At 53.3% G+C, this 25,345-nt stretch overlaps 9 protein-coding genes across 9 annotated transcripts; 3 read left to right on the top strand and 6 right to left on the bottom strand.

Moving 5' to 3' along the window:
* Window positions 1-85: 85 nt before the first annotated feature.
* Window positions 86-1,177, bottom strand: CkaCkLH20_04966 (uncharacterized protein; the record flags this gene model as incomplete). The annotated part of the gene is made up of 1 exon (XM_038887685.1): window positions 86-1,177. The coding sequence occupies one exon, from the start codon at window positions 1,175-1,177 to the stop codon at window positions 86-88; it is 1,092 nt and encodes a 363-aa protein (XP_038747292.1).
* Window positions 1,178-1,907: 730 nt separating this feature from the next.
* Window positions 1,908-3,602, bottom strand: CkaCkLH20_04965 (uncharacterized protein; the record flags this gene model as incomplete). The annotated part of the gene is made up of 5 exons (XM_038887684.1): window positions 1,908-2,038; window positions 2,088-2,555; window positions 2,602-2,704; window positions 2,757-3,247; window positions 3,302-3,602. 5 exons carry the CDS (start codon window positions 3,600-3,602, stop codon window positions 1,908-1,910), a joined length of 1,494 nt encoding a protein of 497 aa, XP_038747291.1.
* A 1,580-nt stretch (window positions 3,603-5,182) lies between these two features.
* CkaCkLH20_04964 (uncharacterized protein) lies at window positions 5,183-7,032 on the bottom strand (the record flags this gene model as incomplete). The annotated part of the gene is made up of 3 exons (XM_038887683.1): window positions 5,183-6,176; window positions 6,227-6,832; window positions 6,932-7,032. The coding sequence occupies 3 exons, from the start codon at window positions 7,030-7,032 to the stop codon at window positions 5,183-5,185; spliced, it is 1,701 nt and encodes a 566-aa protein (XP_038747290.1).
* Window positions 7,033-8,986: 1,954 nt separating this feature from the next.
* On the bottom strand, window positions 8,987-10,031 carry CkaCkLH20_04963 (galactosyl transferase GMA12/MNN10 family protein; the record flags this gene model as incomplete). The annotated part of the gene is made up of 3 exons (XM_038887682.1): window positions 8,987-9,202; window positions 9,257-9,681; window positions 9,734-10,031. 3 exons carry the CDS (start codon window positions 10,029-10,031, stop codon window positions 8,987-8,989), a joined length of 939 nt encoding a protein of 312 aa, XP_038747289.1.
* Window positions 10,032-11,161: 1,130 nt separating this feature from the next.
* On the bottom strand, window positions 11,162-12,154 carry CkaCkLH20_04962 (uncharacterized protein; the record flags this gene model as incomplete). Its single annotated transcript, XM_038887681.1, has 1 exon — window positions 11,162-12,154. One exon carries the CDS (start codon window positions 12,152-12,154, stop codon window positions 11,162-11,164), a length of 993 nt encoding a protein of 330 aa, XP_038747288.1.
* A 583-nt stretch (window positions 12,155-12,737) lies between these two features.
* On the top strand, window positions 12,738-13,810 carry CkaCkLH20_04961 (proteasome component y7; the record flags this gene model as incomplete). Its single annotated transcript, XM_038887680.1, has 4 exons — window positions 12,738-12,781; window positions 12,830-12,849; window positions 13,036-13,632; window positions 13,692-13,810. The coding sequence occupies 4 exons, from the start codon at window positions 12,738-12,740 to the stop codon at window positions 13,808-13,810; spliced, it is 780 nt and encodes a 259-aa protein (XP_038747287.1).
* A 2,351-nt stretch (window positions 13,811-16,161) lies between these two features.
* Window positions 16,162-20,775, top strand: CkaCkLH20_04960 (dicer-like protein 2; the record flags this gene model as incomplete). The annotated part of the gene is made up of 6 exons (XM_038887679.1): window positions 16,162-16,413; window positions 16,475-16,503; window positions 16,554-16,602; window positions 16,651-16,903; window positions 16,955-19,417; window positions 19,469-20,775. The coding sequence occupies 6 exons, from the start codon at window positions 16,162-16,164 to the stop codon at window positions 20,773-20,775; spliced, it is 4,353 nt and encodes a 1,450-aa protein (XP_038747286.1).
* Window positions 20,776-21,308: 533 nt separating this feature from the next.
* On the bottom strand, window positions 21,309-22,418 carry CkaCkLH20_04959 (uncharacterized protein; the record flags this gene model as incomplete). The annotated part of the gene is made up of 4 exons (XM_038887678.1): window positions 21,309-21,467; window positions 21,515-21,728; window positions 21,780-21,972; window positions 22,025-22,418. The coding sequence occupies 4 exons, from the start codon at window positions 22,416-22,418 to the stop codon at window positions 21,309-21,311; spliced, it is 960 nt and encodes a 319-aa protein (XP_038747285.1).
* A 1,150-nt stretch (window positions 22,419-23,568) lies between these two features.
* CkaCkLH20_04958 (uncharacterized protein) lies at window positions 23,569-24,671 on the top strand (the record flags this gene model as incomplete). Its single annotated transcript, XM_038887677.1, has 4 exons — window positions 23,569-23,962; window positions 24,023-24,209; window positions 24,260-24,500; window positions 24,555-24,671. The coding sequence occupies 4 exons, from the start codon at window positions 23,569-23,571 to the stop codon at window positions 24,669-24,671; spliced, it is 939 nt and encodes a 312-aa protein (XP_038747284.1).
* Window positions 24,672-25,345: the final 674 nt, after the last annotated feature.

Genomic DNA, 25,345 nt, shown 5'->3' with positions numbered 1-25,345 from the left:
TGTTGTCAAACAACCAAGGTCTACCAGATTCGAACCGGTCTCAAGATTTTCTTGAAGTCTACCCTTGTGCTTCGTCTCCGTCTTCCTACTCATGATCACACGCACACGAATAGCCCGTCATCCAGGGCCGCTTTTCCGGGTACCTGAACAAAACATATTGCTGATCCCAGTCCCCGTACTTCTCCGTCATGACGTCCCGATACCACACAAGTTCTCGACAGCTCACCAACATCCAGTTGTATTGCGATATTTTCTTGTCCGCATACTTCCAACGTCCACTCTCATCTTTAACGCAGAAGCAGGGGAACCTCTCCCTTTCCTCGTACTTCGGATCCTCATCCGGATCGTACGCGAAGTCCTGCACTTCCCCGTCCATTGGCTCCTCTTGTGCATCGTCCTCGAATACATCCTCGACGTCATCATCCTCCGTCGGAATCTCAATGCCATCCACCCAATCGACCGCATCCATCAGAAAATGATGAAACTGTATGATTTCGTCATCAAGGCTTCTCCCCGATTCATCAACATAACCATCATCGCATTCGATAATATTGTATATCCTCGGTTGTTCAGCGTTGATTGCCTTAATGAATACCTCGTGCATCCGGCGCTCCTTGGACCCTTCCTCCAGCCCTTCGTGGTATCGGAGAGACTCTAAACACTCTGCGTCCACGTAGAGCGGGTAACTTCCGAGAACAAGATCTCGGTGCCACCACGGACTGATCTCCCAGTCGCTGATCGAAAGCTTGGAAGACCAATGCAGATACTGCTCCCGGACGTCCTCGATTGACGTGCCGTCCAGCCCAGGGCCCTCGACGAGAAAGACGCGGAACTGGCCCTGTGATCCGTCCGAGCCGAGATCGATCGCGCGCTTGGCTTTCTCGTGGATGTACGTTACATAGCGGTCCCAGAGGTCGTCGTCGTCGTAGGTCGTTCGGTAGATGTAGAACCCCCACCGGGAGTACTCGTACGCGGGCGTCTGGAGAGAGGTCTCGGTTACTCGGAAAGCCTGGTGGTCCTTGCCGGCGGGCACATCGTGTCTCGTAAAGTATGCGAGCGGATGGCTCTCGTTTGGGAAGACGTCGAAGTTGGTGTACTGGCGATCGAACGTTCGCTGGCAAATGGAAGGAGGTGTAGTCGCCAGCAACACCAGAGATGAAAGTAGATATCGGTACATGGTTGAAATCGGAAGATGTGTAAGAAACATTATCACCAAACCGTTCGACAACTTTGTTTTGATCCTGAGCTACGCCACAGTGGTTCGGCGACCGCCAGACGAGGTCCAAAAGGTTGTCGCCTACAAGTCGTCCATACCGACCCCTTTGAGTTCCCGAGAATTACTGAGCCGCAAGGTTCAATCACGCAGGATTATGAGATACCTCAAGACCTTCATTGTCGGCTGCATCAAAACGAAAGTACACTACCGCCACCCAGCGTAGTTGAGAAGCCCGCAAAACAACTTTTCGTGCAGGCTAAACCCACTGCTTTTCTCTCGACACAAGCCTTCCAAAACCAGACCCAAGAGACAGGAAGAAACAAGTAGACCAACCAAGGCAATAAGCAAGCAGAAGAACTAAGTCATCAACGTCATAAGTCATCAAACCTTCCAAAAACCAAGAAGACCCCCCGAGACGACCTCATCATTTTAAATCATCGAAAAGACCTTTGAGACCCAGCATCAACTGAACTGCCCCTCCCCGAGCGAGAATACACCTCCTCCCAAGTCGGACCCCTATCCCCTCCAGTCCCCCTCCTCCCGAAACCCGGAGACCTCGGCGACTCATCCCGCTCATCGCCCTTCTCCCGTCCAGAATAAACTCCGTAGTTGCCATCATTGCCCCTGACATCCGACGGCCCTGGCGAGGGCAGGTGTTGAGAGATTGTGGGAAGTGAGGCACTGTATCTATTCACAGGCGGTGGACTCCTTTGACGCGGGGGGATCGAATGTCGACCCATCGGCGGGGGCGGTAGATCGCGATGCCTGGGCACAGAGCCGGCGTCCGAGTTGGCGCGGGGAAGGCGTGCGGGATGGGACTCGCTGCGGTTCGATCCCCTATCATACGTTCTCGCTCGATGCGGCATCGGACCGGGCCGCTTCCTGTCATCGGATGAACGCCGAGAGTGGGTGTTCGCCTCCGTAGGTCTCATCTCCGATGAACTTGGCCGGGCGCGTGGAATGGATGGCAGAGGCGGGGTAGCGTCCTCTAGACAGTCCCAGACCGCCTCGTCGAGGATTTTGCGGACCTTTTTGTCATGGTGCTCGGGGAGAAGATGCCTAGACAGTTGCTTGGGTAGTCTCTCCGCCTTGCCGTCGACAAAAGGGCCATCAGAGTTGATGGGCAACGAGGACATGATGGCGTGGAGGCGCCGAGCTTCGGGGTCTGGATAGGCGAGGATATTGCTCACCATCCACTTAGCGAAGCCGACGGGGGTGAGGCCGGGGACGTTGGGGTGGGAGCGAGGAGTGTTTTGGACGAGGTGATATTGGCAGTCAAGGTCTTGGTAGAGAAATTCGATCCTTTCGAGAGCGTCTTTAGAGCGAGAGCGGAAGATGTCTATGAGATGTTAGAGAGGGATTGGTCGAGAGAGGGAATGGCTTACCTTCATACTGAAATCTCTCCTGCTCAATCTTGTACTTGGTGTACAGCGCAAGCATCTTCTCAGGGGTAACGACCAAGGACTCAGGGGGCCCAAACTCCGTAATCTAGAGCCGCATTAGCATGAGTTACTCTGCATAGGGAAGAAATCAGACTCACGATATAATTTGCCAACCCTCGAAGCACCGAGTTGAGCCTCTGCGTACCGAAACCCTCCGGATCAAACAGCAAACCCCAAGCCTTGTCGACGCTACTCATCTCGATCTCCCCCGGAACTTGCGCTGTAGGTGAGACGGCCTCCTGCTCGATACGAGTCTGGCAGTGTATAATCGGCGGACCACGATTCCTGAAGCGGACTGCCCTCTGTTGGGGACTGACGGGCGGGGTAGTCTGGGCATCGGACACTGAAGGCGGGGCATACGCCGACGGGGGTGCCATGGACGGAGTTGGCGTCACTTTGGCATATGCGGCTTCTGGGCTCCGGTTCCTTGGAGATGAAAGCTTTGAGGCATCAATGACTGAGGAGGGCGGGCTTGGATACGAGGGCGTAAAGACCGAGTTCTGGCTAGAAAGGGGGGAGAAGCGGAACGTATCGACGGGAGTCCCGGTTTCGCTGTTCTTCAGCTGAACGACCTGGGCTGCTTGCGCGACTTGATACTGTCAGGAATAATACCTTTCTGTTGGAAAAGGTAGGAAACACTGACCTTCCTCCTTAATGATTTTCCTCAGTTCCTCCAGCATATTAGACGACATACTGCCCATACTATCACGGGAGCGGGAGACAAGGGGCGGGATGTTGAGGTTGATCGAAGGCGGCTGCTCCTCTACATCGCCGTGTCCATGGTCCTCTTTTTGTTCTCCCCAAGTGTACTCTGCGGTCTCTTGTCCAAACAATGGCAGTGGAAAATCCTCGGGGTCCGGATCTCCTGCGTGGTCTCGTGATAAGGTCCAGTCGGTGGTGTTCAACTTCAGCCGGACGGCCTTCTCACCCGGCGTGGTAGTCATTCCTGTAGCTGACACGTCGTATGCAGATATATGCGAACTCCCGTGGCTGTACTAGATCATTGTGCGAGACAAACTGGGTGGACCGATGATTGGATTATCGGAGCAACTGCAGCAGGGCATGGGCAGTTTAAATCAACCAGCAGAAAGACTGAGAGAGGGAGATCAAAAGAGGAAAAAACACATGTAGTTATAGACCCATACCTCCTTCGTTCTGAGATGCAACACCGAGGGCGGCGCCCCAATGAGATGATGCCATCTAGCACCCCGGCGTCAGGTGGGTTGATAAGAGGTGCACGATATGTGTATATGAAGGGGGACGATCGAAGGTGGGGACACGAAAAGGAGCAATAGGTGTTGCGGAAAACTGCATTTTCAGAAAAGACAGGGAATGTGGTGTTCACCCCTCACAGATACCGGCATCCCGAGAGCAGGCTGTGTCCTGGGGGGGGAAGTCTTGAGCTCGCACAAAGTGGCCGGGCGAGGGTGGTGTCAAACGCCACACGAAGTTGCCTTCTTTTTCGAACATGCCGCGCGCCGTCTCCCATTCAGCCGACCCTTGTCTGATTGGGCAGCGAAGTACACTTTGGCAGGCGTGTACGCGGGGTATCAGCTAATTCGACGCGCCACCCAGGTCGATGGGATTGAAGAATGACTTGTTGCCGTTCTCCAAGCCGGGCTTGGTCGGCGGTCTACCCTTTCTCCGAGAAATACGATTGGGAGACTTTCCGATTTTGAGGCCTCCGCGCCAAAGGGCATGAACGTCACTGTTGAGACGACATAAGTTTGTCCGTCTCCTCCCTGTCGCTTCGAACTGTAATCGTAGTGCTATCGAGGCATTCGAGTTATGTCGGACAAAAAAGTCAGGAGACACGCGTGTTTGCAAGCTCGTAGTGTTGGCCGTGCTGGCAGTCTCTCGTGGTGTTGAAGCTGGTAAGGTGCCACGACAGGGCACTATAAGACGACAAACCATGCGTTGAGACGCAGTTTGGAGATGGTTTTCAGCCCCAGAGTGGGACGTTGCATGGAATTTGCAGAGGGACAAAGATGATATCATGCGCGATTCCCGGGATAAGACCATGACTTCCGGGGGTTCCGGCACCGTCCGCGGCGTGGCGTCCACCGAGAATGGTTCGCCCGTCGGACTGGCAAACCGTACCGTTCGTTCTCGGGGCCCCGATCTCGCAAGACATATGTTGAGTTCGTCGCACCAGGCGCGTCTGTCTGAAGCGCCATCGGCGCGGCCCTCTTGAGACATCCTATCTACCCGCTGGGCGTTTCCCGACGGGATCATGAGACAACCGAAGAAGTCAATGATCGGCTCCGGTCTCGTGGCTTGCACTGGTGGGTGTGTTCCTGAGCTGTTCAGCTTGGCGTCAAGTTTAAGCGGCCACGTGAGCTGGTTCCTACATCTCGGTGAGCTTCCTTCTGATCAAATCTGCACTTAGACAGTGCGACACCGGTGAGGCTTATATATGATGCTGATAAGAAACGTGTTACACCGTTACGTCAAGGAGCTTTAACTCCGATCGAGATCAATGCTCGCCATCTAATGCACTTACAACAGTCCCACATTGAACTTCTTATGCTTTGTACAACAGGTCCAAGAAGCCATTTGCCAAGTCGACAACCACGCTCTTGTTCGGCAAAGATCCAGCAACTCCGTAGAGAGCAGCCGAGTCGCCGACAGCCTTGCCCTTAACTCCCTTGCCCTCAACTGCGCGCACTCTCTCCTTCTCCTTCTCCGCCTCGACGACGGCCTCCAGATCCGTGAGAAGCTTCTCGTAAACTTTGGTAATGGGCAGAGTAACAGCGACGTGGATAGCCGGAGGGTTTTGCAGGGCATTCAAATGCCAGCCCTTCTCAGACATGCCGTCGGCAATATCGTAAACGTTCAGGTTCTTGGCGGTGAAGGCGACAACGGAAACAAGAGGCTTGCCGAGAATTTCGAGTTCGTTGTCCAGAGCCGGAGTCTCACGAATCTTCTCAACAATTTTCTTGGCTGTTCCGACGATCTTGACACAGGCCTCGATGTAACCTGCCTCACCGACCTTCATCAAGCTGGCCCAGCAACCAGCAATCAAAGCACCTGGACGCGAGCCGGCCATACCAGGAGAACCATAGACGCCGCCAGACCAATCCGGTGAAACGTAGTATTGGTACTTACGGAGCTCCGCTGACCTGTAGAGGACGGTAGAGTTGCCCTTGGGAGCGAAACCATATTTGTGAGTGTCGCAGCTAATACTGGTCACGCCCTTGAGACGGAAGTCAAACAACTCGGTCTCGAAACCGGCCTTGTCGAGGAAGGGTACCATGAAGGAGCCGAGGCAGCAATCGACGTGCAGGCAAAGCTTCTTTTTGAAGGCTAGTTTGGACAGAGCGCCAATGTCATCGATGATACCGTGGGGGAAGTTTGGTGCAGATCCAACCAGCAGCACCGTGTTGCTGTTGATCAAACGGGAGACGGCGCGCACATCGACTTGATAGTTAGGCGCGGGGCAGGCAACGTAGTGGATTTTGATCTTGAAGTAGTCGCCAGCCTTTCGGAAGGCAGTGTGGGCGGTTTCGGGCAAAATCCTACCACAAGTCAGTGCGATGGTCACAATAAAATCCCGAGAGGAGCGTACATCTCAGGCTCGGTGATACCCTTCTCGAAGTATCCACGTTGGCGCGCGCCCAAGCAAGCCGACAAGATACTGTCAGTACCACCACTGGTGGTGGCACCGGCAGCACCGGGAGGGGCGTTGAACATGGCGAGGACCATAGACACAACCTCGGCCTCCATCTTTCGCACGCCAGGGAAGACGTCAGGATGGATGGGGTTGGCGACTGTGAACTTGCCGAAAGCCTCGGTCTGCAGCTTCAACAACTCGTCCTCGCCGTGGTAGACGGCACCAGATACATATCCATCCTCCCACCTCGTGTGATCCAGGTTGGCCAGCGCATCCAACTCTTTCTTGATATCCTCGTCTGACATGCCCTCCTTCGGAAGCGTGAGGTATCGGGTGAGGTCCTTGGGGATCATCTTTTGCTGCAGCTTCGCCATGGTCTCGTTGACCTGCTTCTGGACTTGTCCGCGGACGCCAGGGGCGCGCAGGAAATAGCCATAAAGAACGCGACGTATGTCAATGTATAGCTCGACGATGCTGCCTATCAGGCCACGACCCTTGAGTTTGAGGAAAGTCTTGCGCGTCCATCGCCAGACGAAGAGGAAAAAGATGATGTTTCGCAGCCTGTAGACGACCCAGGATTCCAATTAGCATCGGCTGACGTGATGAGCCGGGAGTACCGATCAGGCGAATTGCAGTAGAGGTAGACAGATTGAAGCTTACAAGTCGATGTTGAGAACTAGCAACGGATTGGCCTGTCTCGTGCGCTTGACGTGCTGCAAGCCCTCGCGCAGGCTTGCGGGAATGCGGGAGCTGCCGGGCATCTTGACCACCTGTTCCTGATGCTTCAAGCCTCGGCGCAGTGGAGATATGGATGTTCGCGACGACGGCAACAGAAGGGGGGCGGAACGGCCAACCGTCAATGGGGGTGGATGCGAAGCCCAGTTATATGTAAACGGGGAGGAAAAAGAAGAGACGAATGGGGATGAGCGTCAAAAAAGGATTGGAGACGAGAGTAGTATATACCTAATTAGTATGGAATTGGGAAGAGGTCCGATGTTTAAGCAACGCCACGGAAGCAAAAGCGCATCGCCGCCGCACCCCAGAAAACACGACCTACTAGAACGCTGCGCAGAACACCGAACAACCGCGAATCCCAGCCGGCCGAAAAATCGTGGGGCATCGAGCCTTCTTGATTATTTCTTAGCGCGGTCTACCCCTGTCGCTGTAGGCGAGGCACTTCGTCTGGGGAGTCATTGCCGCCTTCCGAGCAATCACATGCGCCGTTACAGGCCAGAGGAGCCCTGCTTTCCACGGCGTCCGCGTCCGCTGGCCGCAGCCGTCACACCTTTCAGGCAAGTCATTTACAGGGGGTCGGATGTCACTGGTAGAGGACTTTTGGATGAGACGGAGACCTGGCCAGGTCGTCACAACCAGGTATTCACGCTTTGAAGCAACAATAAACGGCTTTTCCCTGTCTACCTACCTACGAAATGAGGTGGCTTCAAAGTGGAGTGGTCAACGATGAGCATCACCTCCATCCCAAAGAAGGCATTCATCACCGCGTGACCAGCCTGCCATCTTATCAGATACGTCACAAATTCCAACAACGAACCGAGACCTGCGAAACTCGGCCGATTGGGCAGTCTATCCGATACTCGCATGACTTCCGGTCGAGATCGTCTGCTACTCTACTCTGCACCCCTCACTTTAACAGCCCTCGGTTCCATCGACTTGCTCTCAGTTCCTCAAACGGCTACAGGTGTCTCTGCGAAGTGGTACAACAGCCGTTATCCGTCAAAAGACATGAAGCCGCGGACCGCCCGGAGGGACGGGACCCGTCGCGGTGGGGCAAGCTGGTCCGCGGACGCCCGTCGACCGGGCTCGCGTTCCCGAATCAATTTGCCGGTCATTGGTAAATGCATATCGCAACTGTCCTTGAGTCCTGGAAGCAGAGCGCACAATTATGCCTGATCATGCAGGTGCTGCACCTCTCAAAAGCTAGAATCGACGATGATAGCTAGAGCGGATCCGGATTCACAGTCGGAATCTGACTCGAAGCCTGATCTTTGCCTTGACCACGTCACATCGCCGTCCACGTCTGAGAGATCCAAGCGGATCCCACGGCGAAGCCCGGGTCCTCGATCTTAGCGCACTCCAACCTTGCAGCCGGATCTTGGACGTCGCCAACAGACCTCAGTAACACTCAGTAGACTCTTTCTGATTGGCCAGTCGCGCCTGGTCTTCCCTGTCCAACTCGCCCTGTCATGGCGAAGTGGCATGTCACTGTGAGAAGACAAATCTCAGTGGGGAACACTTCTCGATGTGTTCAAGATCATCGCGCCCGAATCCCCCAAGCATAGGTCGACGTGGAGTTTCAGTGTGTATTATCACCTGCGCCTTCTCATGCCCGGCTTGCCAAAATTCGTAATATACAAAACGTTGGAGGAACCAAGCCTCCCATCATCAGCAAAGTCGTCATCTTAACGAGTAACGAGAGAAACCAAGCGAAAAACAAAGCTTGACATCCTAACGTCAACTGGTTCATGCAGCTGGGCGAGCCTCCAAAGCCCGCAAGACTCGCAGTCAAGTAAAACCCGAATAAAAATGCCTCGTGAAAATAATCTCCGCAGCCCAAGATAAACGCCCTCTTCCATCTTATACACTTCAAAATAATACCGAGCTCATGCTGCCTTGGGGAATAAAACGCCTGGAGATCTTACGTGTCTCACCCTTTTCCGTGGGGTCGACCCTTGCTCATTTATCTTTTCTTTCGGTTTATGCCTTGAACGCCGCGTGCCACTTGGTGTTGTAGCTTTCTAATTCCTTCTCGCAAGCTCGGTCTCCAGACTTGGTGCAGCCAGCCGCGCGAACAACGTGGTCGCCTTCAGTGAACATCTCGCCCTTGTCGTATCTGTTGTAGGAGTTGAATGTCTTCTGCGGGACGATTGCCAGTCTCGAGAGAATAGTGGGGTGCCATTGGACAATGTGTTCCTGGGCAGGCGGTCAGCATCGGAGCCGCTTTGAGGCGCGAAATAAGAAACTTACCAAAGCGTGTCCCTCAGCTTTTTGGAAATTGTAGCTGCGGTACAGTGGATCGAACCACGTGTCAATAAAGAACTTAGCCCACTCTCCGTTTCTGACGAAGAAGCTTCCCGCGGACAGACCCTCTCGGTCTTGCGTCAGAATGAAGTCGATGTCTTCGCCCTTCAAGTGGGGGAAAGTCTTGATGATGCTGTCTGGCGGCACGACCGGGTGGTCTTTGATCATCAAGCCCTCGATCTTGTCCGATTTGAGAACCAAGCTATCCAATGACTGGGTGGCCATGATGTATGAGTCCTGGTCGAGATACCAGAACCACGTCGCATCGGGGTATTTCGTGATCGCGTGTCTCAAAGACACTACTTTGTTCCATGATGCTGGGGAGCCTTTGAGGTCGTAGTCGCCCACCTTGGTGAACATCACCTCGTAGCCTACGTCGAGTCTGTTAGCATTTTGACAAGAAGAGGGCCTACCAGATCGTACCGTGCAGTTGCGCGTATTGTTGCCTATTATCGCGAATGCTTGCCAGATAGTTCTTGTCGTGTGCCGATTCGTCTAGCGCGGTGACTATCACCACGGGCGGGTTGCCCGAGGGCGTGTGAGGACGGCTGCTACTTGACTTGAAGGCCCCAGACAGCAAGTAAATGAAGCCCAAGAGTGTAAGAGCACCGGCGGCGATGACTTTTGTCCGACTTCTCCGAAGGAATGGCGGTATCCTCGAGGATCTGGCCCGGAAGGGCGGCGGATTGGAGCTCTTTCTTGGTGGGTATGCGAAATGCATTGTGTCGGATTAGATGATTACACGTGTAATTCGGAAGGGAGGAACCCCAAAGGTCCGCGATAGAAGAAGTTGTCGCGAGATAACCCGTGTCAAAAGCCGACGTTTCAAAGAGTAGTGTCGATTGTCGTCGAGGTGCAAATTTCGGAGGTTATCGAATACGAGACTAGAGGCTGACTGTCGCCGTTGCGACTAGAGTCTTGGCAACAACAGAAAGGAGGGAGACGGTGTCAGCGAGTGTCCAGCTTCGTAGAATGGTCGCAGAGTGTCATTCAAAGAGTCGCATAACGTCGAGGGCCTCAGCGATCGTTTTGACACCTTTCTGGGTGTCTGTTTTCGGAAGGGATGGTTTGTGCAAGGGTGACGGTCGACAGCTAAAGGACGACAGCTGGACACGAACTCGAAGGCATCGCTTCGTTCAATTCGTGGTCCACTCTGGGAGCATTAGGTAGGTAGATCTCGCCAATGAACGAGGACGGGACAGGCACTGATTGGCTTGACCGGGGATATTATAATCCGGCAACTGGTCCCTTTGGTCCGTGCACAATACCTCCGTCCAGGGGCCCGGGGCTGCAGCTGGTGCCCCACGATTCAGAATGACATGAACCGCGCGGGGTGCGATGACGCGGTATTGGTTGCTTACGTTGTATGCGTTCATGATGGCCCTCACATATCGCACGATTCGAAGAATTGTTCTCGGTCATTTCACCACGATTTGAATGGAGTCGATGTAAGGAGTTCATGCAGTACAATTTAGCGTCTCATCAGGTACGTTGCAACTTTGTGACTGCAGGTCACAGGCGTGTATCAGTTTGCGCTTTTGCCAACCCAAATGCGTCGACGACGAGGTCGAGGGTTGCCATCAGCTGAATCCCAGTCAACAAAACGTCGACTGAGTTGAAGCAATCTGATGTCGTCCGACTGTCCAAATTGAACCCTACCAAAACGGTCAGATTCCAGGACAGAACGGGGACTTGATCTCTGCACACAGACTAGTTGACACGATATGGAAGAGAATCTTCGAGGCAACTTAAGAGTGTGCAGGTGTGGGACATCAAAAAGGCAGACTCAGCAAGCGGCGTCTGTTTGGCGAATAACAGCCGTTTGTATTGTCCAAGCGTACCCGGCCTATGTTAGTCCTGCTTCGTTTCCTCATCATCATCGTCGTCATCATCACCACCCACATCAAATACCCTGTCGCTTGCGCGTTGCAACGCCGACGCGCTGAGTGCCCTCACGCCTTTCCAGACGCCCAACAAAAAGGTAACTGCGCCGACAATGACCACGGCCATGTTGATGCCCTCGACCCGCGCGCGTCCTGTTCCTCCGCGACGTCCGGTCGAACCGAAGAGGCCACCGCCATGTCGAAGATTGTACACCTGCCACGGCGTCATGGCGAGGAAAGTCTTGATGAAACCAAGAAGACCAAGAGAAAAGAAGCCTTTGAGGAAGTGTTCCAGCCACGTCCCAGGCTCATTTGATGTCGGTTCGTTGATCGCCTCGATGTCGTCAAGCACGTTTGCAACCCCGTCGGCAATTACACCCACCGGGTCATTCCAAAGGCCAAGGATAGGATCTGCGACGAATCCGAGGAGAAAGACCGAGAAAACAAAGATGAGAATAGTCAGTAAGATTTGTGCAGGTGCGCTTGACATGCGGTTTGCCCATGACAGCCGCTCAAGTTTGTACTTGTAGCCACAGGTTGGGCAGGCGAAAAAGTTCCGATTGGCAGTCGAGTCTGCATATCTCCAAGCTTGCAAGCAGCCCTCGTGGACGTAGCGCTGAGAACCTTTGCACTTGCATGGTGAAATAAGCCGTCCACATTCGGGTTCTTCAGACTTGTAGATAGGCCGCGGCGGAGAGTTCATAAAACCACTCATGGGCAAGGGCTCCGCAAAGGTTGGATGGACGACGTCCAAGCAAATGCGACATGTTCGTGGGCTGTAGTATCTTTGCTTGGGCTGAGGCCGAGGCTGCGGCTGCTCGTCGCCTTCGGTCTCGTTCTGCTCATCCTGACTTTGATTCTCAGGACTGTTGGGATCTGAGGTATCGGCTGCGTCGGCTTTCGAGTGGCGTCGCTCTTTGGGGAGATCTGAGGGCCAGCTCCACTGCGGTGTCGCTTCCATGACGAGCGGTACTGAGGACGAAGTTTGGATATGCAATGTATGGGTATAAATAACGCCCGAACAGCGCAGACTGTAGCAATAGAAGGCAAGTCGCGCGTGAAACTCGTGTGTTTTGAGATTTCGCTTGGCTCAGCTCAATCTTCATAGGACGGCACCTACATGGCAGGAATGGCGGAGTTTGCAAAGCTGGCCATCTGTCCTTCGGGAGATGGTGCTAAGCTGTCAGATTTCCTGGACGGAAGTCGTCAGTTGAGCGTGGGAAGTAGCAGGAAAAAAAGAAGTTTCCAGCACCGCTTTATTCGAGCTGTCCCCGCTTGGTCATAGCTTCCGCACCCGCCGGATTATGTCAGCAGCTCCTTCCCGGACAGGATCAACCACCTGGCCGCAGCAGTCACGTGCCGCTATCTCACAGGCGGCCAGCCCAGACGGCTGGCAGCTTGACGCGGCGCGAGTTGCCTAGGAGGGAGAGCTTCATAGCTCCGACAGCCTCACCTCGTTTGACCGCAGCCAACCCACCATCCATCCTCCCCGTCAACATCTTCACAGAAAACGAACCTCGATCGCACAATTTAACAGTCAAGCCATGGCCGACCGTTACTCCTTCTCGCTGACGACATTCTCGCCCAGGTAAGCTTCTCGATCCACTTCGTGACGTCTTGTGCTAACCTAGTGAAGCGGCAAGCTGGTTCAGATCGGTACGCTTCGAATTTACCCCTCCATTGAACCATTATTTGGCGTTGAGACGACGGCGGTGATTTGAGGCAGAGCTAATTGATTGTTAGAGTATGCCCTGAACGCCGTCAATCAGGGTGTTACCGCCCTCGGCATCAAAGGCAAGGTCGCTGCCCCTCCTTCCCACTGTCCGCGCTAACTGTCCGCAGCCACCAACGGTATCGTCCTCGCGACCGAGAAGAAGTCATCATCCCCGCTCGCCGACCCCAGCTCGCTGTCTAAGATCAGCCTCGTCACCCCCAACATCGGAATGGTCTACTCGGGCATGGGCCCCGACTACAGAATATTGGTGGACAAGGCTCGCAAGGTGTCGCACACTGGCTACAAGCGCATCTACAACGAGTACCCTCCCACGCGGATATTGGTGCAGGATGTTGCACGTGTAATGCAAGAGGCGACTCAGTCTGGTGGCGTTCGTCCCTACGGTGTCAGCTTGCTCATTGCCGGTTGGGACGAGGGTATCCTGCCAGAGGACGAGGCTGAGACTAAGGAGGGCGAGGAGAAGAAGCCCACCGGCAAGACTGGTGGTACTCTGAAGGGTGGCCCCATGCTTTACCAGGTCGACCCCTCTGGCAGCTACTTCCCATGGAAGGCGACAGCTATCGGCAAGAGCGCCACGTCTGCCAAGACGTTCCTGGAGAAGAGATACACGGAAGGCCTGGAGCTCGAGGATGCTGTGCACATTGCATTGCTTACACTCAAGGAGACCATTGAGGGCGAGATGAACGGAGAGACCATTGAGATTGGTAAGTTATTTGAGCAGCGATGTTGATTATTCAGGCCTGTGGTTCTAACAAATCTTTAGGTATCGTTGGACCCCCGGCGGACCACCTCCTTGGCATCGATGGTGTTGAGGGTGCGAAGGGCCCTCGTTTCAGGAAGCTGAGTCCTCAGGAGATTGAGGACTATCTCACGAACTTGTAATGCACGTCTTGACTTTATGGGTCGTACCCTTGTACCATAGAACAGCATAGAGGCACAGGAGCAGAGAGGAACTCCGAGCTCTAGAATCAACGGATGACCTGCGCGATGACAACTTCGTGCATTTTCCGATCCATTGGTGAGTGCTCTGAACCAACCTCGATGTACGTTCAGCGCCCGCAAAAGTCCAGACGGCAAGCTCCGGTCCACAGGGTGAAGTATGTGCAGTATGCACCGGAAGATTTGGAATCCAGGCTGATCTGGGCCGACGATGAATGCCGAATAATTTGGATCATAGTGGAAGCGCTACCTCTCAAGCAACAAGAGACTGCTGATTGCAGGGTCGGCCGCTTCTTCTGCAGCTTGACTCTTCTATCCCTACTGATACCATCTGAAACTGCCAATCCGTAGCTGTGCCGCAATGACGCAGAGGACAGGTTGCTCACCTGATGGTTCCACTTAGGCAAATGACGGCATCTAGGAAGTTGATGATTCGCAAAGTGTCGAAGTTTAGGCAGATGACAGTCTGTTGTGGTAGTCTATAGCTGTTCCAGACCGACCCGGGTCCAGTCGGAGCGACTTGATTCTGCATCGGCTTTCCCAACTTGCAGGAGAGGGGCGCCGCGCAGCAACCCTTATCCTCACCCAACCCACCCTGCCAGACTAGACCAGTCTCTGGTTTGTTTATGAGGCCTACCATGAATGGCAGAAGTGCACGACAGGGCACATTGTGAGTGAACTATGCAGATGGACCTGCATTATCAAGCTCTGTTCAGGGAAGTACACCGACGCCCCATGTCGGTGCTGGATTTTGCCATGACAGTGGTTTCCAGTCTGAACGCAGGGCGGCTTTTCGCTGCTTCGGTGGTGACCTAAGGTAGTATATCGAGTAGGCAGTGGCAAGCGATGAAACATGAAACGTGGAAGGCAACAACAGTGTCTAGATCACAGTTTTCGTTCTGCAACGCACTTCGGGTCCTAATTGCGAATAGTTGTTGCCTTGGTATCCCCTCTGACCAAGCGAGAGATGCCTAAATTGAGGTATCCATGGATTGGCCTCAACAAGGTGCAAGTCGACTGCCGGACCACACTGGGTTCTGGTCAGACAGGTTCGGGGTTCCGGACGCTTAAAGCCTGGTCGGCAACGGAGCCGACTGGATACGCTCTGAGCCGGAGTGGAGGGCGGCGATTGTGGAACAGCCCGGGCTGGTTCGTTTCGGTGCAGTTAGCCGGCGGCGTCACCATAAACGGCGACGCGAAACCGCTGGAGTGGTGCAGGTCAAGCATGGGTTCCCAGGGTCGTCGGGATTACGATTTTGGCCACGCGGGAACTTCTGTCAGATTCGTTGTTTCTTTCGTCCGAGCCACATCGTCAAGTCATCTGTCTATGTTCCGTCGGGGTGAAAATATCGCTGTATCAATACGTACAATGGAAAACTTCTCTGTTTCCATTCGACAACTTTCCACGCTATCGAGTCCGTAGTGATTCACGATGAGTCTTACGCATCCACTTCATTTTCCAGCCACGTATTTATCTGGCCTAGTCTCGTCTTGCTTTTTCCTACCCATCTCCCTGACAAGTTTTGATATTGTCCGTAAGAGCCAAGGCGATGGTTCTTTTATATGCCGTGCGTAATGCGTTGCGAACCTACCCACGTTTTCGGCACAAGTGGTGGACCTCCTGCAGGACCGAAGGGACACAAATACGCGCAGCGCAAGTGGATTGATTGCGAGTGCAACTTCCGTCTCACCTTCACAGTTGACGATTCTTTCCAATTCGTTTACGACGTGCACCACGACTCGGGTTCGTCTTCAATCCTGCCAGGCACCATTGCGGCAGATTGTCACACACCCACGTTAAGCATCCTTGTCGCCTTCTGCCTACACGCAAGTGCTGTTGCAGCAAGACTCGCGGCACCATCCACGAATTTGCATTTTCCCAACGGCTAGCTCACCACTCGTCGTCAGGCAGTCGTCGCCCAGTTTCTACTACCTACACATCAATGTACCACATCATCAGCAACCAATCTGTTCCCGTCTTCGCCGTGCTGCATCGACCAAACCCAGGCGCACCCCGTGTCGCCCGAACTTGATCCGTCTTTTCGTACAAGGTTACCTGTCTTTCCTCTTTGAGCCGCGTCATTTTAACGTTGGGCAGAACTTGTCCTATTCCTTTGACTCACACACCGTCGACCCCGCTGCCGGGGGGTCTCGTCATTGGGCTTGGGTAAGGTGCTGCACGCAAGCCACGCCTCGACGGGGCGACGTCTGGGAAGTACCTCGCATCCCAGGACTCTGGCTTCGGGACTGTGGACTTCAGGGTCCCTGGTCAAGTCCTGCAAGCTTACACGACCATGTCCGACTACTCCCAATCATCCTCCGGCGCCAGCGCCGAAGTATCAGAGGATGAGGTCCAGTCTAACGTGCCGGCCCCGGTGCCTCATAACCAGGAAATTCTCTCCGCCCCCGAAGAGGACTTGTTCCTGGACAATGAGGCCGCATCGTCTTCAGATGAGACCGCCTCAGGCACTCCCGTCATCATGAATGCGAGGGCTTATCAACTCGAGATGTTTGACGAGAGCATGAAACAGAATATAATCGTAGCTGTGAGTCTTTGAACAGTCTTGTTTGAACTTGACATGAGGTGGAACTAACATGGCTTATTAGATGGATACCGGAAGTGGCAAAACCCAAGTGTAAGTCGAGCTCTGAAAAGCAGACGCTGCTTTGATTGACATGAACACAGTGCCACATTACGTATTAAAGCAGAGTTAGAAAGGACTCCCACAGAACAGGTTGGCGAACTCCAAGCTGACCGTCTGAATTGAAGCTGATTCCAACAGATTGTCTGGTTCTTGGCGCCCACAGTATCGCTATGTGCCCAGCAAATTGCGGTTCTCAAATCTCAAATTCCTGCTGTGCAGATGAAGTTTCTAAGCGGCGATGACAATGTTGACGCCTGGTCTGATCAGTCCGTCTGGGACGCCGTACTACTCAATGTGCGGGTGGTTGTTTCAACGTACCAGATCCTGCTGGATGCTTTGTCGCATGCTTTTGTGCGCCTCGAGAGGTTATCTTTGCTTGTTTTTGACGAAGGTATGCCGCTCAGGTCTCTTGTAAGGGTGCTTTTTGCTGATAGACGTGTAGCCCACAACTGCGTAGGGAAGTCTCCCGGAAGCAGGATCATGACCAATTTTTACCACCCCCATAAGCACGATGGACGTGTTGTGCCTCACATCATGGGCTTGACGGCAAGTCCAACTTTTGGATCCAAAGTCGAGAGCATAGACGTGCTAGAGTCAACCCTCGACGCCGTCTGCAAGACTCCTTCTGTGCACCGCGATGACCTTCTCGCTTGTGTGAAGAAACCGCAGCTTTCCTATGTCTCATTCCTTCCAAAAGACGACTATGGCGTGCCGAAAAGCTTACGAAGCCTATTGACCGCTGTTCAAAATCTGGACATCGCCGAGGACCCGTACGTACTACACCTGCAAACCGAAACGACAAACCGCAGTCGACGAGAGCTCATCGCGGTCTTGGAAAGCCATGACACCTACGTTCAAAACCAAATGACGTCTTTCGGTCGTCAGGCGAATTTCATCTTTCGAGAGCTGGGGCCTTGGGCGGTCGAGTACTACATCTGGGAAGTCATATCTCGGTTCAAAGCTGCGGTACGGACCCGAAGCATCTGGCTTGAGGCCTGGAAGGAAGACGAGAAGACCTATCTCTTCAACATCCTCGATCAAATTGAGTGCCAATGTCCATCGGCAGATTCCATCAGTCGGGACGTAATCTCGGAGAAAGTCTTCATCCTGGTCGAGCAGTTGCTTCAAGACACGACGGACATCATCGGCATCGTCTTTGCTAGAGAACGAGCGACCGTTGGTGTCCTGTGTCATCTCCTTGCTTCTCATGAGGCGCTGAGATCGAAGTATCGAATTGGCTCTATGGTGGGATCATCGCAGTACCAAGCTCGGAAGAGAGATATTTGGGATCTCACCCGCGCAGAAGATTTGCAGTCCTTGCAGCAGTTTCGATCGGGGAAGATCAATCTGCTGATTGCCACCAGTGTCCTCGAGGAAGGCATCGATGTTCCAGCTTGCAATTTGGTTCTCTGCGTCGACAAACCGCCGAATCTGAAATCCTTCATTCAGCGTCGGGGAAGGGCTCGAATGCGAGACTCCAAACTTCTCCTGCTGCTGGATCTTTCCGAGCCCCTACCTCGAGAATGGGAGACGTTGGAGGTCGAAATGAAGATGCAGTACGAGAATCAAGAGCGCGAACTCGAGCGTCTGAAGGAGATTGAGGATACAGAGGAAACGAAAGACATGAAGTTTGTAGTTGAGTCGACGGGTGCGACCTTGGACCTCGACAATGCGAAACAGCACCTCGACCATCTTTGCCGGATTTTATCCCCCGGGGAGTTCATCGATTGGCGACCTGATTACATCATTACGAAACTCGACAACACCGATGCGCCTGATCTCAAGGCTAAAGTTACCTTGCCAAGCTACCTTCCAGCAGACGTACGGTCCGCTGAGAGCCAGCTGGCGTGGAAATCCGACAAGAATGTCAAGAAAGATGCTGCATTCCAGGCCTACGTGAGATTGTACCGCGCCGGCCTCGTCAATGAGAACCTTTTACCATTCAAGCCAGAGGATTTCATCCCGGGTGTCGACAAGAGAGCTGCTGTACTACAGGTCAACGGCCTTCTCAATGCTTGGACAGGTGTTGCCAAGGCATGGCAGCACGACGACTCTTTCAGGAGAACTCAGATCCTTTTACATGACGCGAATGATGAGGTTCAGGGAGAATACCAAATGATTCTTCCCACGTGGGTGCCTGGGTTGAACAAAATCCCCATTCATCTCGACTACAGCACAACCTGGACGGTGGAATTCGGCAGTCAGATTCCTCTTGACGAGTTGCCCAGCACCGACCATACCGCTGTTCTTCTTGCTCTACCCTATGGGCATCGATGGTTGTCGGCAGAGCTCCAGCAGGTCACCAGGTTCTGTGCGCTAGAGAACGGTGAATATGCGGATATGTCTCTGGAAGGAATTGGATCGAAACGCTTCATACCAGACCAGGTGTCGGCACATGACCTCACTTGCTTCGTCCGGGATGGCACCGGTTGCCCCTATCTGTACGAGGGTGTCATTCCGGACAAGCCCAGCTACGAACAGGTACGGAAAGCCTTTTACGGGTTTGAAGAAGCGCCTACAGGCGTTCCGTACTTGACTCTGAAGAAATGGTCTCGTCGGTCAGACTTCCTCCACCGACCGCAGAGTGACCCCGGCCAAGCGCCGACTAACGACAAACCATACTCGAGAGTGTATCCGGTTCCGCTGGCTAAGATGGACGCGATACCAGCCAAGTATGCCCAATTCGGTGTGCTCATCCCGTCTATCCTGCATCGCGTCGAAACTTGTCTCGTTGCCAAAGAGCTGGCTTCGACTTTGTTGAGACCGCTCGCTATCGATGATTGGAAGTTGATCCAAACGGCCATCAGCGCTGGTAGTGCCAACGAACCTACCAACTACGAAAGACTCGAATTCCTCGGCGACTCGATCCTGAAGTTCTCCACCACCATAAATGTGGCTGCCTTGAGTACGTAGCCTGCAAAACATCTCTTGAATCGAACTCACTAACAGATTCTAGATCCGGAGTGGCCAGAGCGTCTGCTTTCGTTCAAGAAAGACAGCATCGTGGCCAACTCGACGCTTTGCAAAGCAGCAATCAAGCACGGTCTCGACAGGTTCATCCTCACAAAACCGTTCACGGGGCAGAAATGGCGCCCGATCTATGTGGACGACGTTCTCAAGCGCGGCGACGAACCGACGACAAGGAAGATCTCGACCAAAACCCTCGCCGATATTGTCGAAGCACTGATCGGGGCCTCCATGATCAATGGTAATCTTCCAAAGGCGCTAGATTGCATCGCGATATTCCTTCAACAAATCAACTGGAGAAGCATTAATGACTGCAGGAGGCTGCTGTACGATATCGCGCCTGCCGATATTGAGCTGCCTTCAACCCACGCACCCTTGGAGAAGCTGATCGGCTACAACTTCAAGAAGAAGTCCCTTCTCGTCCAGGCGATGACTCACGCTTCCTTCACCTTCGGCAACACCATCGGTTGCCTCGAGCGCCTCGAGTTCATCGGGGATTCTGTCCTGGACTACATCATCGTCAACCGTCTCTTCGCTGTCAAGCCGGCCCTCTCACATCAGTCTATGCATCTCCTCAAGACAGCTGTGGTCAACGGTGACTTTCTGGGGTTCCTGTCCCTCGAGAAGTCCGTTGAGCAGGACGAGATCGTCGTCACCGACGGCGGCACCAAGCGTAGTCGTCCCCAGCTGAAATATTCCACCTTCGCCCTCCCGCTATGGAAGTTCATGCGTCACCAATCCTCTGCCATCGGTCTCGAACAGATCAACATAGAGAAGCGGTGGACCGAGATGCGTGGGCCCCTGATTGAAGCCATGCAACACGGAAAGACGTACCCGTGGGCCCTGCTGGCGCGTCTGCAGCTGAGGAAGTTCTACTCGGACGTGTTCGAGTCGCTCCTCGGCGCGCTGTGGGTCGATTCCGGAGACATGGGGGTCTGCGAGCGGCTGGTCGAGCGCTTCGGGATCCTAGGATTCCTGGACCGCATCCTCCGCGACGGCGTTCACTGCCTCCACCCTAAGGAGGAGTTGGGGCACCTCGCCGACCAGGAGAGCGTCCAGTACGTGCTCAGCTCGAGGGAGACGGGGAACAGAGAGAGGGAGCACCTGTGCAAGGTCATGGTCGGCCAGCGATGCGTCGTCGAGATCGAAGGCGGCGTCACCAGGGACGAGGTCAGGGTCAAGGCCGCGGAGGCGGCGGTGAGAATCCTCAAGGAGGAGAAGTTAAGAAAGACGGAGACACAAAAAGATGCGGATGGGGACACAACTATGGGCGCTGGAAATGACCAAAGCGACTAGATGTCCACAAGGAAAAGACGACGACAAGCCGAGCGGCGAACCCGGCGAAAAAGGGCGCATGGTTCTCTTTTGATAGATTATATCTAGGGTTTTGTCTTGACTGCAGCGATGACAGATAGCTAAGTAGACAGCGAGAGTTGTAAAAAGAGCACTAAAGGGGTATATCTATTCCGTTCCTCCTCCAAACTCCTGGCCGGGGTAAAAGAAAAACATAGTCGTCATGACCGTCCGTAACATAGCAAAACCACAACCGCGCCTGAGCAAAATCGAAAACTGTCGTAAGGCTGTACCAAACTCGCACCCCTTGAGTGGAAATAACAGGAAAAAGTCGCTGCAGCGCGCCAGATAGAAAAAGTATTCCCCATGGTTGAGGGGAAACAGCGAGTCCGAGTGACTACATCCAGGCAGTCGTAGGGATCGCTTTAATCAAACGGGTCGGAATCTGAGTCACTGTCTTCCTCTGAGCGCTCGTCTTCGTCCCGCAGGTCAATGGCCACGTCCTCGTCTTCGGCCTCGAGCTCATCCCGACGCTTCTAGTCGTCCGTGAGGTCAATAGCCTCACGATTGTTGTCGATCTTGACCTTCTTCCACTCTCGCTTGGCGGGCTCTTCGGTAAGGTCGTAAAACTCAGCGAACTCCCGCTTAATCAAGGGACCCTTGTTCTCTCTCTTCAGAGTTGGTGACCGACGCCCCTGGACGAACGTCAGTGACGAAAGCGGATGAATGACGATTAACTTACGTTGATGTGGTCGAGACGCTCCGCGGCCAGTCGGCGAATCTCCTCCTCACTGAGAGCGTCGATGCCTTCGGGTGTTGGAGACCGGGGAATGATCAGCTCCTTCTGGAGGGCGTCTTTGGAGCGGTATTTGAAGCTGTACGTTCCGATGGGTTCCTTCGGGTCATTGTCGACTGACACAGTGCTGCTTGGCGGAATGAGACCGCCATCGGAATAGCTGGACAACATGAGTCTCAGACGGCCTGGTAAATGTTTTCAGGATACTCACGCGGTCCCATGTGAGACAGCCTTGCCCTTCAGCGCCTTCTCCGCAACCTCGAACTCCCGATCGCGCGCCGAGCGATGAGTACTTCTGCCCTCGCGACGGCGTACAGAGCAGCTGTATACGTGAACTTGAATTGTGCCTACCGACTTGAAAACCTCAATGTCGTTTGCCACGCGCTCCTTCGCTGCGTCGTCGACTGTGTCCATGTCAGTATACTGCGCCCGCAACACAGTAACGGGACGACGGACCGGTTGTTACTTTGGAAAACTTGAACTTCTTTAAAGCGTCCATGTCATGGAGCGAGGATGCAATGCGCACCCCGCTGACGACATGACGCCAGACGTTGCTGCCGCAAGGGTTGCGTGACTGTTCCCAGAGGATGCCATCCTTGTGGTCGCCATCGATTGACAGGTAGAAGCCCAAGGCGCTGTGGTCACGAAGCGATCCAGCGGAGTTGTCGACCTCGTAAATGACTGAGAAAGGCGCGTCGTCTTTGGACTCGATGCATCTGAAGCTGCGGTGACGGGCGTTTGCGCGGTTTTTGTCCTCGGCCGCGCCGTCCGGGTCGTCGTATTCTTGGGCTTTGAGGGCGTTGACCTCGACGGTCACCTTGATTCCTGGGAGCTCGTGGATCACTGCCATTGTGACAACTGCCGGTCGGAAGCGCCCAAGTCTTTGTTTCACAATAGCTGAACAAGCGTTTGTAAGACAACACTGAGATGGAGTCAGATGAAAATGAGGCTGAAAGGGATGGAGGAAAAGGACGGGAGCCACCAAGGTTCATTCACAGTGTGAACAGGAAACTGAAGATGAGGCAGCTTGAAAAGGCAATCGTTGGTGGGGAACTGTTGAGGACGTTGTCTGCGCTCGCACTCTCATTGGCGGTTTGTTGGATCAGAGTGGATCCTCGCCAATCGGACAGTGCACGGTTTCAGTGTTGGAAACTGCAGTTTGCAGGGAGGGTTCCTACCTTCCTAAGTAGATAGGTAAGGTGAGGTGCTGTGCTACCTACCTGCCTGTGATATCAGATGATAGGAAGTGGTCCTCAAGGCACCTCCGTATCTTTGCCCGTGTCGTTTTCAAGCTTCAAACTTGCGATTAACAAGATATCGTGAGATGCCCAGAGTACCACGAAATATTTTACGTCCAGTACGTTAGACACGCAGCATGGTTCAACTATTGTCGCATCAGCCACACAGTATTGGCCTGGAGTAAATGACAGATGGATGGATGGATGGATGGATGGATGGATGGACTGTTGGCCTCCTTTCTTTTGAGGTGTCTAAACCGCATTCCAATGGTGAATCACCTCAACCGTATGTAGGGGATGCTTTAATTTCTTCTACCATCAGAAATCCTACACATCACGGAAGGAACTATAAGGGCATCTAAGTCCAGGAGGTTCTAAACACTGATAATAATAAGTATTTCTCTTCTTTGAGCTATCTACTTACTCGAAGCTCCTTGATCAAAATCCTAGGCCAACCAAGAGCAGAACTGGAGATGAATCACAGTACATGCTTTGTTTGCAGCAGGAGCTGGGGAAGGAACGGAGTCTCACACTCCATGTTAGCTCCTTCCTCAATTCAATAGGACGCTCCTTCCAACCAAGACCAGGAAGTTATGGCTTCCCAAGAAGTCTCTTGGCTTTCTCATTCTTGTCTTCAGGCTTTTCCAAGTTTCTTTCCCCACTCGCAACCGCTCTGCTTGGTTATCACCCAGATGGTCGTTTGCGCCATCTATCTTCGCTCCTCATCTCCCCTCGACAAGTCACTTTATCAAAGCCACCGTCATGGCCGTCATCGACGACCTTCCGCAGGTCAAAGTCTCTGTCCGCATGACCGGAGCGGATAGTGACTGCCCCGAGTATGAAGATCCAGATCCTCCCACTACGTCGGCTATTGCTGGTACCGCAGACCACTCTACTGCGAAGGTCATCGAAAGCCACACCGACGCCGAGTACCACATCCGCTACGAAGTCGAAAATAGCCTAAAATGGCTCAGCGGTAATTCGGGTGTCGTCGTCCGCTCCTACATCGACGGCAAAGAAGTGGAGTATACCCTGAGAACTGATACGGCTCTGTCAAGGCAAGTCTGTCGCGGTATTGTGGAAGGGGTAGAAGTTCCTTCGATCAAGCAAGGACATGTCACTTTGAGGAAATTCAAGTTCTCAACCGTCACCAGAGGTAACTTCTACCCAAGTTTACGCCAAATTGACAGGAGATTGTTGACATCAGAGACAATAGTTGAGGGACGCGGTGACAAGATTGTTGATGACAAGAAAGCTGCGAAGCACTTGGGAGTAATCGAGGTTGTTGTATATCGTGCTGTCAAGGTTCACAATATCACGAGGGGGGACACCAATGTTCAGGATTTCCAGTCAGAGTTGTCAAAAAAGGCACTGATTGGCAACACTGCAACGCACGGCACAACGTACGTCGCTGACTTTCGATGCCTCAGCTATCGCTAAAATCTTCTTGCAGGTTCACAAACGGAGGGAACATCAAGAAAATGCCACGGGTCAAGTGTACCTATCCTGATGGCGAGCGTCGACTGGCCCGATTCTTCTTCAGGTACAAATCCAGAGAAATACTCGAGAATGAGGGAATCATTGCCCAGGAACCTTCCCCTTCCCCACCATCGTCCCCTGAAGCACCGACCATCGAAGGTCTCTCTCAATCTGAGCTCCAAAGACTTGCCCAGGAACGTCTCGACGAAATCCATGTAAGTTAAAGATCCCAACGTCAAGGTCTCTAGCAAAATAATAATGAGTGTCAGGCTACAGTGAAGAGAGAGAAGAGAGTCAAGCGCGGGGCGAGTGGCGACGTCGACTTGCGCCCTAGCAAAATCTACAGGACAGATGCTGATGGTACAATCGACCTGACTGATGATTGAGATTATTCGTGGTTGCCACACCCTTAGCTTGGGGGAAATTGCCATGTCCCGTATCGAGTAATAACCAGGAGCTACCCCTTATGGACTTGAAGGGACGAAACGTTTGTCTAGAGACACGAGGTACGAAAGGATGGACCTCGTACTTAGCTATAAAGTTTTCTTCTATTTCAAATTCTCATAGAAAGACTACGTCAATATCCGGAATACTTACAGGTGATGATCAGGACGCGAGGGCTGAAGACCTATTGGCAGAATGATCCCGTCGTTCTCGATCGATTCTTACCCCTAATAATCTGGGACAACGACAACCAGAACCTCGAATTCACCAATAGCATGCCAAGAAAGATGAAGAGAGAGAATGAGAGGCATTCATATCCAATCGATAGATAGCTGTGCACGGGGCAGGTCTGCCAACTTTGGCCTGGCTTTTCCGGTCAGATGGAACGACTGATATAATCGAGCGTTGGTGTGGCATTCTGATCTACGAAGAAAAGGCTGTCTGTGATTGACAGTTTGTGACTTTCAGTAGGAATTCCTATTTTCCGAACTCATGTTGGCAGCTTTCTCGTTGTCGATGGAACCGTCTCTGCCCTCGACCTCTTCCTAAACACCCTCGGCCAGTTCCGAATTGTCAAGTGCGTCTAACAAAATGCTAATGTATCATCATACTACGA

Source organism: Colletotrichum karsti (assembly GCF_011947395.1).
Source record: "Colletotrichum karsti strain CkLH20 chromosome Unknown Scaffold13, whole genome shotgun sequence".
NCBI lineage: Eukaryota > Fungi > Ascomycota > Sordariomycetes > Glomerellales > Glomerellaceae > Colletotrichum > Colletotrichum karsti.
Note: the sequence above shows the minus strand (reverse complement) of the source record. Positions and strands in the feature narration are given on the sequence as shown.